Source organism: Phyllobates terribilis, unplaced genomic scaffold (assembly GCF_046119375.1).
Source record: "Phyllobates terribilis strain yellow unplaced genomic scaffold, ASM4611937v1 Scaffold_5__5_contigs__length_657084704, whole genome shotgun sequence".
Taxonomy (NCBI): domain Eukaryota; kingdom Metazoa; phylum Chordata; class Amphibia; order Anura; family Dendrobatidae; genus Phyllobates; species Phyllobates terribilis.
In genome coordinates this window covers 196,759,815-196,774,052 of record NW_027362765.1, presented here as the reverse complement: position 1 = coordinate 196,774,052, position 14,238 = coordinate 196,759,815, and the positions used below count along the sequence as shown (strand labels likewise).

The 14,238-nt window shown below is 40.2% G+C and overlaps 1 protein-coding gene across 1 annotated transcript in view; it reads right to left on the bottom strand.

Moving 5' to 3' along the window:
- Positions 1-13,615, bottom strand: part of CFAP97D1 (CFAP97 domain containing 1) — a 134,886-nt gene extending 121,271 nt beyond the window's left edge. Inside the window, exon 1 of the mRNA XM_073683659.1 lies at positions 13,414-13,615. Coding sequence (XP_073539760.1) covers positions 13,414-13,534 — 121 coding nt within the window. The 5' untranslated portion in view covers positions 13,535-13,615. The remainder of the gene's footprint in view (positions 1-13,413) is intronic.
- Positions 13,616-14,238: the final 623 nt, after the last annotated feature.

Genomic DNA, 14,238 nt, shown 5'->3' with positions numbered 1-14,238 from the left:
AAACATTTAAAAATTGTTGGTTTTTGCTCTACTATCCAAATATCGAAAAAAAAAAAGCGATCAAAAAATGTTATGTAGTCCAAAATGGTAAGAATAAAAACATCAACAGCCCACAGACAGCATGTTCAGCAGAAAAATAAAAAGGTTATAGGTCTCAGAATATGGCAATGCAAAAACAAATACTTTTTTTTTTAAATCCGTGTTATTCCCGTGCTAAAATAGCAAATCATAAAAATACTATATAATTCTGGTATCGCTGTAATTGTACTGACCCGAAGAGTAAAGTCGCCTTATCGCATTTACCGCACGATGAACAGTGTAAATTGGTGTAAAAAAACAAAATTAAGGACAATTCTTGAATTGCTTTTTATTTTTTAATTCTGTTTCTAAAAAACTGGAATAAAAAGCAAATAAAAACTGAAATTCCATATCGCCACAAGCATTGGTTGTGGAAAATGGCAAACATGGATCAATGAGAGACAGACTGTCATGTAAAGAAACTTATCCCACTGTGATATTACTATTTTAATGAGCTGGAGATTCACTCTCTTAACAAAGTGTTTTGTACTTTAGAATATACTATAGAGTTGTCAGCACGATTATTTCTCAAATTACAAAACAGAAAGGCCAGAAGAAACAAAGTGAACCGGAAAATAGGAGATGTATTTTAAGCCCATCTCTGTTGTAAGAGGGCAATCCTTCTTACAGCAAGGGTCTATAATTATTGTTAAAACCCTTTTCTCCATGATATACCCACACTTACTAAATAAAGACTTTCACTAATGTCACTGAGAATAATTACTTTCAGAGACAAGGACTTAAAATAGGATTCAAAGAATGGTACAGGCTGAAACATAAAGATATAGTTCTGCAATAAGTATAGGTTTTCACTGAAAAATAACAGATTCCTATTGGAAATATAACAATACAAACAGTCCTTTCTTTCAGAGAGTGAGTGGATTTAGGAAGAACGTGGAGCCGCATGAGGATGTCTGGCCATGGAATATTCCAGCCACGTTTCGTGATGCTTGTACTATGATAAGTGTAACTTTTTTACTTATCATCACTCTTCATAACTATTTATCTGTGATTGCATGCAACTAGATCAATACACCATATACCATGGCCGACAGTTATGTGCAACCCCTTTATGGAATCAAGGGCACATTTAAAGAGGTTGTCCACTAATAGGACAACCTGTTCTCGATCTGAATGTTTGCCCCCATGTGTGAGGTTGTTATGTCACGTGAGCCCTGAGCCCAATTAGGGCTGGCGTCACTCTCCCTGCATTCGAATGTATACATAATCAAGAGGAAGTGAGTGCTGCCGCTCGCTTTCTCTTGATTACTTAGGCGGGGACAGTGACGCCAACGCTAATTGGGCACATGGCTCACGTGTCATAACAACCTCACACGAGGCCCGAGAACACGAGTGCCGACACTGCTGGAACAGAGGTGAGTGTTTTTATTTTCATGGTGGCAAACATTCAGATCGAGAACGGGTTGTCCCAGTAATGGACAACCCCTATAAGACCCTATAAAAATGCAAATTTATCACCACTGCTCTCTACACTGTTAAGATTAAGTAATGAAGTGTCTACCACTATCAGAAAGGAGTCACAACCTCTGTAATTTTTATCCCTGGCACAGGTTATGTTCATGGGCGCTAAAGCTCCCTCCCAATAAAACCCATGAACAAGAATGGTACAGTGTCTGCAGAAAAGCAGAAGGGTTTCCACCACAGTAACCTTCCTACACTGGCAATATAAGAAAACTTGTAGATACAGCTCACCCTATCAGATATATATATGTATGTTGTCCAACCTAGTTCCTGTGCAATCCACTCTACTGTGTGCAGATAAGGCTTGTTAGTAGAGATGAACGAACCCAAACTGTAAAGTTTAGGGTTCATAACAGTGTTGAACTTCGAACACAGACTTCTCCTGGAAGACCATTTTACAGTTCGGGAGGAGAGATGTACATTATCATGATAGCTTAATTTGGCCTTTTTAAGAATTGTAGCGATTAAGGCAGTAAACCTCTATTTTAGAGATATCTTCAGGTAGTACAAAAATTGTGACACTCATTGATCAACAAAATATTTTTGGAGCCGATTTGTCAAAGCGCTTACGAAAGAAAACTGGCGTAAAAGGTTTGAAAAGTCACAAAGTTTTTGTGAAACTCCCCATGCCAGAAAAATATTGTGATTTTGATAGTTTTCACACCAGTTTAATTCAGCTCCATCAAAATGGGTGGAGATGGGAAGATAAGTGGCGGGACAAGATTATGGCCACGCCCGCCTGTCAAATTCAGAGAGTGCTGGTATTTTGTATTCAGAAAATACTATTATGGCACACACTGGAGCGCAGCACTCAGAAGAGGCGTTGAATTCATTAAGTGGCGTGAGCCTCTTAAAGAGGTTCTCAGAGAATTGTTGTAAAATAAATAAATGAAATAAATAATACACATTTAAATAAAATAACTTCTGCAACGTTTCTGTATCTTTTGGCAGCAAAAATGCATTGGAAAATCTGCTACATTTTTGGGCATTTTTACATGCTTTATTTGCATGCTTTTTTTGCAGTGCATTCAATGGGTGAAAAACGCAGGCAAAAATGCACAAAGAATTGACATGTTGCGGATTTTTAAGCACAGCAAATCCTGAAAGGAAAAATATTGATTATGTGCACTGCACTTCAGGATTCTTATTGACTGGCATAAGGATTCCCTAGCTTTTTTGGGCCAATTCCATGCAGGAAAAAAACGTATCAAAAACGCACCATGTGCACACAGCCTTACAATCCTGCCAGAACTAATTACATAAAGCATACTTTTTTTGCTAAATAAGGGTATTTAAAAAAATGTTTAATATTTAAAAGTATTTTATTTACTTTGTAACATTTATTGGAGAACCCCTTTAATGAACTTGAAGCCTTCTACTACAATACGAAGGGTAGCGCGAACGTGAATTGACCCCCTTCTTTTATTTTATATGTTCGTGACCATGTTCAGGAGAAATTACATAACAAAATTTGAGGCCATTTTTACCTATTACCCTTTGTGAAAATGAAAAATCTGGACCTAAAACATTGTATGTCTATCTATCTAAAGTTCGCAATTTTTGAATATTTCAGAATTTTCAGCAAATTTCAGATAATTTTATAAATGAATGCAAATCATAGCGACCTAAATTTATCAATAATATAATGTATAATTTGAAAAACATTTATAGAATCACAGTGACATATAGAGACAATCCAGAGTTATTACTATATAAAGTGACACGTCAGATTTGAAAAATTTGGCCTGGTCATGAAGGTAAAAGCTGTCTTTGGTGGGATGGGGTTAAACGTACAGAATAAAGAGCAAATGTTTTATTGATCAGTGAGTGCGTCTGTGCGTCTACTACCTGAAGAATGAAACTATACTGTTTGCTAAGCATGCTGCCAGATACCAGTGTATGAACCTTTTGAATGGTTTTCCGGAGGGCTGGTATTGTGGTCTCTGTTTTAGAGACATTTTAAATGTGGTACCCATGGTGCAATTAGAGGGTCGCGTGGTAAGGTTTGTTAGGGCTCACTATGTGCACATCAGTGAATGAGCACATGCTGTACCCATACAGAAGATTTTAATAGCATGGCCATATTTAGTGGCTGGTCCGTCAAGTGACTATAAGGTATGCTGCCCATCAGTAGGGCTCTTTAGAGTCTTTTTAAGTCCTGTACCTGTAGTTGTTGCATCTTAAGTCTGACAAACCTGCCAATTTCATCAAAAAGAGTCAATGATCTAATGTGTAATGGGGCCATTTGACTGTCCCCCGATGACAGATGCGTGTGTGGGAAGAAGAATTAGAAATGCTGGATTTCAACAAGTTGGATCCTTTCTTACGAGTTACAAAGGACAAGCACAGGCGAAGCAGACTCAAGAGTACCTGCCTGCAGATGTATCAGGAGAGACAAATGTTTGCCAAAGTAATCTACTTTGTACGCCCCCTTATCCTGCCACTCCACGCTGTATGGTATGCAAGCATGGACTGTATTTTTGGCCTATGCAATATTTTTGATTCTTCATTTTTTTCATCTTTATAGTTATTCTCATATTTTAAAAAATTGCAAACTGCTTGTAAAAAAAAGCAATATTGCAATTTATTTGTTACTAAAAATCTCTTTGTTCTTAAGAATGGGTGGGTTTTAAATTAATTGTTTACTGCTCATTGCCTAGGTTACCAGTCTCCACTGCAGTCTATCAGCGGTGGCTGAACATGCACAGTTAGTGCCTATAAGCACTTTCCGATAGAGCTCGAAAGCGCTGCTCTGAAGCTAGTCATCGGTATTCCGCACTGTTAACTTCCGATCAGGCTAGCTTCAGTGCCACTGCTCTCCTCTGATGCTGCAGAGGCAAAAGTTTTGCCTCTGCTTGCCCAGTTTGGGTTAGTAGGGTGATGATGCTGCTGGTCTGATGTCAATCAAGCAGGAGTCCACTGCTCCCCTGACAATTAGAAAGCTGGGAGGCAGGGGAGCAGTGGGCTCCTGCAGAAGATTAGACAATGCCTATCTCACATCCCCTACACAGCAATATAAACTAGGTAAATGAATAATTTCATAATGAATTGTAACTGAAGAGTCCACGTTGCTAAAAGGAAGTTTTGATAAAATCCCTGTTTTCTGTTCTGTAGATGTAACAGTTCTCTGAATGATGAGCTCTGTATAACCCTGCAAAAACCCACTGAATGTCAGCTTTGGGTGTACACTGTGCATAGCCAGAGAGCTGCTAATTAGTTGAGGGGGTGCGGTTACAAAAATTACCTGGACTAATTGGCACAATACACCTAGTCCTGCAATAATAATCTGATGCTATATTGAAACTAGAACAAACTGCTGAGCAAGTGACACATCCCTGGAATAAGGCTCTGAACCTACCTCATGCTGCTCACAGATTACATAGCAAAAACCTGCTGACAGATTCCCTTTAATCATAATATCCATTTACTGTTGCATACCTCAATTCAACTGTTTATAATAATAACTGGCTGGGTTATTACAATCCTCGGAGGATTCTGCAGTAATAGGCTGTTGATTTCTCACGTTGTAAAATCATTATTTTGTTGGAATAATACAAGGTTAATGAGGACAAGACACTTCATTAACTTTACAACATAAATAACACATTTCTAAGCGTGAACAAGACAAGTAATTGACTTCATGGGACATTATTTTTGCTTTGGATCTTGCAGGCTTTGATTGTATAATTCTTAAGCACACTATTGTACAGTATAATGCATGTTCTGAGGGATAGGCATTAAATATTCTATAAAGGGCTTTGACTTCCGCCACCCCTATGATCAGCTGATGGAGGAGGCTGCAGTGCTTTGCAAGTGCATCATTATCTTCATTCTTTTACAGGCACAGCTCCATACATTCACTAGTGGCTGTGCATGGTACTGCAGCGCCTTCTGCTCAATCCCATTCAAGTGAATGGACCAAGCTTCATTAACAGGCACAGCCATGACACAATGCACAGAGATGTGCCTGTAAAACAATAATCGGGATCAAGTATTTGCTGAGCACCATAGCCCTTTCAACCAGTTAAAGAAGCACTCCTCTCATCAAAATTGTTATCCTCTTAATATATTGCAGCCATCATATTATATAGACCTGTGTACTTACAATTTTGCTCTTCTACACAGTTAATTCTTCTCTTTTTCATTATCTCTGACATCAGATGATTAAAAACTGACTAGCTCAATCCTAAGCGCTATGTAGAAAGAGGAAGTCCCTTTTTCCTGTATGAGGCATCACTGCAAAAGTCCCAGAGCAGCTAGATCAGGAGTTGAAAAGGGAGATGACTCATGGAGTGAAAAGAGACTTCCAGCTTCTACATAGCAGAGAAAAGAGAAGAATTAACTGGTAGAAAGCCAAAATGATCAATTGTAAGTAAACAGTGCTATATAATATGATGATTGCAATATATCAAGAGCATAAAAAAATTGATGCTGAGAGGAAGTGGGGACCAAACCTTCTTGTTGCGCACACCGGAGGTCACTGGAGCGGAAGTCACAGTGACTCCCCAGCCCCTTCGCAACAGACCACTGCAGGGTAAATGGAGCCGGAGGCAAAAAAAAAAGCGTGCCTCCTTGTAGAGGCGTTTTGCGCATGCGTAGGATATGAACAAGAAGAGTGCATGTCACAGGGCCCTGTGAAGTACAAGGGAGGAGAGGAATATGGAAATTAGGCACATAGGCGGGGATTTCTTGGCATCTCCCGGGCACGAAGCATGTGAAAAAGGATTTTATAAAAAAGACATTTCTCTGCAATCAGACCTCTACTATGGGCCATACAGGTAAGTATAGATTTACATTTCTATAACCTGTATGCCCATAGTGGAAGTCTCATATCTCCCAGGGGGGTGACAGATTCCCTTTAATTGTTGGTATTTCAGACCTCCCACTAATCTGTAATTGATATCTTTAGGATATGCCATCAATATCCACAACATGGTAAACAATTTAGGAAGGTATTTTATTAAGAATAAAAACTACAAAAACTACCGCGCTGTACAGGGAGTGAGATTGACAACTCAGTTTTGATGTATATAAAAATCGGTACATGGAAAGACAGGACTGGGAAGAAAAAATGATTTAAAACTTCCGTCCTGTACATTGAGTGTAACTAAACACTAGTAATCCTGCAGCAAATGCGAACCACGAACCCCTTCGAATTCTCACATCCGTTAGCTGTAAATTTGAAAGTTGGTATTGCCAGTGCCCAGCGGATGGCATACAATAGGGGCCACACAGGCAATTGGTAAGGGAAATAAGGAGGGAAGGGAAGCCTGGTTTTGTATTCTCTATTTTGTTAAGATGTGTAACCCAGGTGTGTTACAGAGTGAATAAAAATGAATGTAAATTGCTATCAATGTTCTGATCCTGTTGTAGTGTATGGATATGAGAACGAGCTGATGAATTATTTAGCATTATTATGGATGATTTTTAGGCAGACATTGGGTGGATCAGGGAAATCAGGCATATTCGGAATTACGCATACAAATAAAAGGGGCAGAGGTCATGAGAATGTGCGTGATTGCACTGCAAAATTTGCATTTATGTGGATGCACGGCACAGATAGTGGTGTAATAAGCATTCTTGGTGGTTAAAGAGCAGCACAAGACAAAGTCAGGCAGCGAGCAACTGGATGATGAACATAACCCCAGCAGGTGATAAGTTTACACAAGCCTTTGGTATAGGAAGATACATATTAACTACATTAATTTCAGTTCCCCATTTTTTTTCAAATGAACTAAAATTAGTTTAATTCTTTAAACACATTAGATTCTTTCTATTTAATAGGACGCTCAGGCAGTGAAACCTCTGTGAGATCGCCGCCCAAAATTGCATTGAGAAGTGGTCTCCAAAAAGAATGGTGCAGAAATATGGCCCCACTATCAGTATTCAGTCAGTATTTTTTCTCAGGAGTGGGAGACAAAACCAGGCGTGGGTGATAAATGCAGAATTGGTGACTTGTTTCTTTTATACCTTTTCTCTGATTGTTCCTCACCTGGTTTTGGCTCCCACTCCTCAGAAAAAATACTGACTGCATACTGACCAAATACTGATAGTGGGGCCATGGCCTTAGATGGCCAGTCTGCTCCTCTGTCAGAGAAATCAGTTAGAATTGATATGCTTATGAGGCTGAAGAACTATTTCTAGATCTGAAGCCTCTGTCACTCCAGCTCTATTGCCCGCCCAGCGCCGCCTGCGCATGGCTGACGATTCCTTTGCCTGAGATCACACAGCATAGAAGCAGTCAGGCAAGCAATAGGAGGTGACGCTGGACAGGGAATAGAGCTGGAGTGATGGAGGCTTCAGATCTACAGCCTCATTTGCATATCCGTTCAAACTCTAATTTTTCAGTAATGAAAGAACAGACTGGCCATGTAAAGGTATTGCTGGACTTGTCTTTAAAAAAGCTGTATGCACATATAAATAGTTTGGGGGGTGATATCCTGCTGACAGGTTTCCCGTAATTGAGAAGCCTCAATTTGCGCTAGTGGAATTGATTATTAAGGAGGTTGTATGATACTTTTTGTAAATGAAGACCCACTGTTGGATCGCTACGGGACTGAAAGCTGAACGCCCATCTAAGAGGGAAGATGCAGGCCGATGCACATAAGAGATCACCCCAAAAATTACATTGTCATTGTTGAGTGGTGGGGTTTTGTGGCACAATGATGCCCAAATGATTCACTAGGGCATATGTACAGGATTTGCCTTCCTTGAAAAATGTTTTGTATATAAGATATACAAAAAGGCAACTAGTGGCTGAATATCAAAGCAGCTGTATACTAGAAAGGTACGTATATGGCAAAATAATTACAAGAATTGAATACCAGTAGTTGATTTCATAACCCCGTAGTTAATGTGGTATTCTTCCAGGGCTGTTATCCATGGGCTGTTGTAGGCATTGAAGCTTAACCACTTTTACCTTAAAGAGAACATGTCATGTAAAATAATGTTATTAACCTGCAGATATGGGGTTAATCTGCAGGTTAATTACATTTTGACACTGTGCGGCACCCGCACTGAAAGCCCCGCTGCCAGGAGGAAATAACTTTATTCTTCTCGGCAGGGTCACTCTTTCAATCATAGCGGTGGGGCCGGCACCCTTTCAGTCACTGCTCTGTGCATAGAGAGTGGCAGCTGTAACCGCGACCCCTGCACTGACTGACAGTCTCTATGCATTTACTTGAACCATGCTGGCGCCACTGCTATGACTGAAAGAGCGAGCCTGCAGGAGGAAACAAGTTATTTCCTCCTGGTATAGGGTCTCTCAGTGTGGGCACTGCACTGTGTCAAAAATGCTATTAACCTGCAGATTAACCCCATATCTGCAGGTTAATAGCGTTATTTTTAGTGATGAGTGAGTATGTTCTGTTAACCCTTTCGGCGAGCAAGCTCGCCGAGTATGTTCAGCGTGCTCGGGTGTTATGTTTTATTCACTCCATGCGCATGATTTGCGACTGTTTGACAGTTTTAATACATGTGAGGAATGCCTAAGAAATGGGTATTCCTCACATGTTTTAAAGCTGTCAAGCAGTCGAAAATCATGTGCACGGCGTGACTCAAACATAACACCTGAGCACACTGAAGATACTCGGAAAACACCCGAGCATGCTTGTAAATCTCGAGGATCAAGCATGCTCGCTCATCACTAGTTATTTTACATGCCAGGTTCCCTTTAAAGACAATGGTGGTGTTTATGAATAGAAATTAGACCCTTTATTCTAATCTAAGTAATTCCCTACTAATTTTAATTGTTTAATCTGTTTATTGATAAGGGACCATTAGTATCGTTTTATTTATGACATTGGGCCACAATTACCTCAGATGGGATATAGACACAAGCAATATGGGCAAACCCTGTGAAAACCAATGGTTTAATAAAATTCCCATTGTAGACTTTCCCATAGAAGTCTATTGACATGCAGGTTTGCATTGTGCTTGTAGTCTTGATGTAGAAGGATGATGGACTTTGTATATTCCACAGCGTCGGACAGAAATGGAATTACTAAATGTTCCTTGTACTATAATAAAATTCAGCCAATGAAAAATACAATATTGCAATAATTTCCACCCCCCTGCAAAACTGACTGATGATGTTCACTCTGACCAAACCAATCTGTCACATTACTGCCTTGCAGCTGTTGCAGATTTCCATTACTGCTTACACTGCACATATTACATTATATTGTTGGCAGCTGTCATAATGCACAAACTTTCGCTTTCCTGGTTTCCTAATCTAATTAACTCATTTTCTGCCAGACAGTCTGCGTCTCAGTTCACTGTAAAAACTACTAGCTGAAAATGGGCAGTGACCAATATGCCAATATGTCAGAAGAATTGTCTTAATTAGTCCTTTGAATACATATTTTTAATGTAGCCACATTGTATATTCAGTTGCCTAGATCTAGGAGCATAAGATACATGAATGTAGTGAGAGGGAGGCTAACCAAAATATGATAATTATTATGAAACTAATTAGATCGGACTGATATTCCTTATAATAATATATTATACATTATCTTTCATTATACCCTTATAGTATCTTACATTATACCCCATATTATATTACATTATATATTTTCTTTCTACTATTTCCTGCAGGGGTGGAACTACCAGTGTAGCAGTTTCAGCAGATGATTAAGACAACCCACAAGCAGCTCTAGATGACACTGAAAGTGGGGTCTAAAATATGTGATAGGACTATAATTAAACAATAATGGAGAGTATGAATTGCTAAGTGTTTAGGACTTTTAAAGTGTCCCTCCACCCCTGAAATTAAAGAAAACTGTCAGTATGATCAACCCTCCTAAGTCATCTATATAAGCATGTAGGTTACAGGAAGATGAATAAAATGATACCTTGATATCTGCATTCCGAGAAATCCACGTTTTTCTTACATGTATATGAGCTCTTAAGGGCTATGGGTTGGACACCAATCTGCATGAGAATCTGCCTCCAAAGCTTATTTTAAATAAAAGGGGGAGTTACCAGTGTAAGACATGTAAGTAACACAGAATGTCACGCACACTTGTGGATTGTGGAAAACCCACTGTGCCATGGACCGGACTTACCCGGGAGGGGCGTGACTAAGCGACCACGTGGTTTTTCACTAGAGCTTGAACTAAAGTTAGACTTGAACCAAAGGTGGTTGCCAGGTACCACTTCCAGGGCAGTGTCCGGTACCGCAGTTGCTTACTCCAAGGGAGGTATGCAGGCTCTGAGCTAGAGTAATTGGCTGGACAGGAACTGGTTAACAGAAGGAATGGATGCTGTATGGCTGATAGACAGAATGGATACTGGATCAGGCACGGACAAGATAGGTTCAGGAGCACAGAGCGGACTCGGGAGCAGGAATACAGGTGCTGGTTCAGACTGGATAGGTGAGGGTAGCAGTACAGGTGCGGACTAGGTGGATCAGGGTCAGGGCTAGGTATAGGCAGGATGGGTTCAGGAACAGGCACAGCAGAACAGACAGGACCAAGTTCAGACAGGACAGACAGGAACAGATTCAAGGAGAACTGAGTAACTGGCAGGAGAGGTACAGGACAGCAGGTTCGAACAGACAAGGAACCGCAGGTGCGGACAGACAGGGAACCGCAAGTGCAGACAGACAGTGAACTGAAGGTGTGGACAGATACAGAACCGCAGGTGCGGATAGACACGGAACTGCAGGGGCGAACAGACATGGAACCACAGGTGCGGACACAAGGTTCAGGAAACAGGTTTTAGTTCAGAATAAACCAGAACAAGAAAAGATTCAGTATCAGACAGAGGAAACTCAGGCTAAAGTTAAAGGTACTTGTTCAGACACTACAGGTTTAGAGGTGGGTTCTGATGCAGACTCAGCAGGTCAAGAAATAGGTACTGATTCATATATTGCAGGTTTAGAGAGGTCCTGGTTCAGACACAACAGGTTCAAGTATAGATCCTGGTTCAGACACAACAGGTTCAGAGTTGAGGCCTAGGCCAGACAGGCCCAGGGAAAGCAGGTTCAGACAGACAAGATTTGATAACGGACTTAGCAGCCTCAAAACAAGTTAGACACTAAAGTCCTAGATATTGAACAGGCACCCCCCAATAGGTGAGATCAGGAGAGCAGAGAGCGGCCATTACACATCACATTGGTAACACACCCTTATATTTAAAATAAGCTCTGGATGCAGATTTTCATACAGATCTATGTCTGGCCCATAGTCCTGAACGACTCATTTACATATAAGAAAAATGTGGATTTCTCTGGAATAAGACATTGGATCACAGATATCAAGGCATTATTTTATTCAGCTTCCTTTGACCTTTGGGCCCATAGGAGGTTTGATCCTACTGATAGTTTCCCTTTAAATATGACTATACATTACACAACTTCCGCCATTCTGCTGCCACTTCATTCCTATGTAAGATTGCTGGCCTATTCTTCTCCAAAATGACCACTGCAGAGGCATGGGGAGTTCAGTGGAAAGTCTAAGGCACCTCTCTTCCACAGGAGGACAGAGCATCGTCATCATTGGCAATTGTCCATTCCATACTAATGGAAAATCAAAGGCGATGTGTTACAGAGCTTCCACATCGTGGTCCATGCATAGGAGTAACTATTGCCATAGCAGCCATATCAGCTGTTACAGTATGCAACCCGAAAGTTGAGTAGGCCCACTAAAGTGCAATAAAACGGTATCAACCTTGTCACATGACCTAGGATAGAAAGCCAAACCAGAAAAGACTTTCCTTTTCAGACAGCTGTTTCAGGGTTCTTGCCCCTCTTCAGCGTAAGTAGCAACTTGACGGTTTCCTTCTTAACCCTAGAACGCATACCTGGGGCCTCGCAGGCCCGCCCTGTTAATTGTTTTCTATTTTCCGCAAGATTACTTTAGTTAGAATTTTGAAACTCTAGGTATTCCTCAGGTATATAGTTGTTTGTCATTTTTGTTTGAGTTATTCCATGTTATTTGCACACGGGCCTAAAAGGCCCCAGGTATGTGAAAGTGTAGATTTTTATGGTCATGCGTTCTAGGGTTAAGTAAGTAGTAGGAACACCTTGGCTATTTCTGTTGCTGGCCTATCGGGCAGCAGGCAACACAAATAGCGTAAGCATCCTACCATACTGCAGAAGTGTGATGCAGCTGTCATATTGGCTGTCACTTTTGAATATTATTTCTCAAAGGTTTTAGTAGTTCTTATTGATTCAGTGAAGGTGTCTTTGCATGAGTGCCCAACTCATCTGAACAGGCATGGCACCCACTATCAATTCTCAAAAGCCAGGAGCCCTGCAGTCTGCAAGGCCTGACTTTCCCGACAATTTTATTTATTGATTGATCATATCATGATTTTCTTTTTTTAAATATGTCTTTGGTTAATCTCTTCAATCCATATTGCTGCACATTTTCAACTATGGTAAAGCTGCTAGACCCGACTCATGTGACGCGGGTGGGGGGACATGACTGATTGACACATCATATCATTCATTCATGTCATTTAAAGGCAGAAACACTGCAGTCAATGAGGTCTATCATCTATCTATCTATCTATCTATCTATCTATCTATCTATCCTTCTATTTATCTATAATCTATTTATCTATCCTTCTATTTCCTATCTATCTATCTATCTATCTATCTATCTATCCTTCTATTTATCTATAATCTATTTATCTATCCTTCTATTTCCTATCTATCTATCTATCTATCTATCCTTCTATTTATCTATAATCTATTTATCTATCCTTCTATTTCCTATCTATCTATCTATCTATCTATCTATCTATCTATCTATCTATCTATCTATCTATCTTTCCCTGTGGGGTATACACATAGCATGCACTGTTATACACTGTCAAATAAAGTGTTTGTAAATGTAAACCTACCAGCTCTGACCCTTGACACGTGGCACTGGTAATGGTAGTTGTCCCATTTTTTCTTCAGGATGTTATTTTGTCTGTGATTGGTAACTATTAGAGGAAAAGCCAAATAATCTACAGTGTTCATCCTTTTTCAATCACAGGTAAGAAGTGAGCAGCTGATTCGTCGGGTAGCTTCACATAACTATTCTTGGAGGGTTACTATGGCAACCTGTATAGTGACATCAATGATGAGGGCCATCGCTGGCAAGTAAAATTGCACAGTACAATACATGTAATGGGGTACCAAGGTCTGTGCAGAAAAGAAAAATTACATCAACTATAGGCTACAGAAAGCATCGACGTGTGCAGTAAGTAGAGGGATAATCAATTACTATTCCAAATTGTATCAGAAATGCACAATGTCATGACTACACAATGTACCGTCCCCTGACATACTATAATATCATGTCGTAATGGCTCTTTTGTACAAAAAGCCCTAAAGAATTGTTAGCAGGCACTGCTGATGTATTATAGCTTGTGCCGCTTAAAGAGATTGTCCACCATCAGACAACCTATTATTAATAATACAAAGGTGCTGCAAAAAATGTAAAAAATCTATCTTAATTCTCAGGCCGGCGCTGTCCCTCTGCTCTCAGCCCTGTGTCCCCTGCCGGTTTGCTGATATGAATAATCTCATATGACCGCTGCAGACAATCATCGGTCACTGATCTACTACAGCCTTAACTATTCCATTTGAAGAAGAACAGTCCCTCTTGTACAGGACCTGATCTGCAGTACAGCACTGTTCAGTCAGTGATTAGATCCGGCTGCAGGTGGAGCTAAGAACAG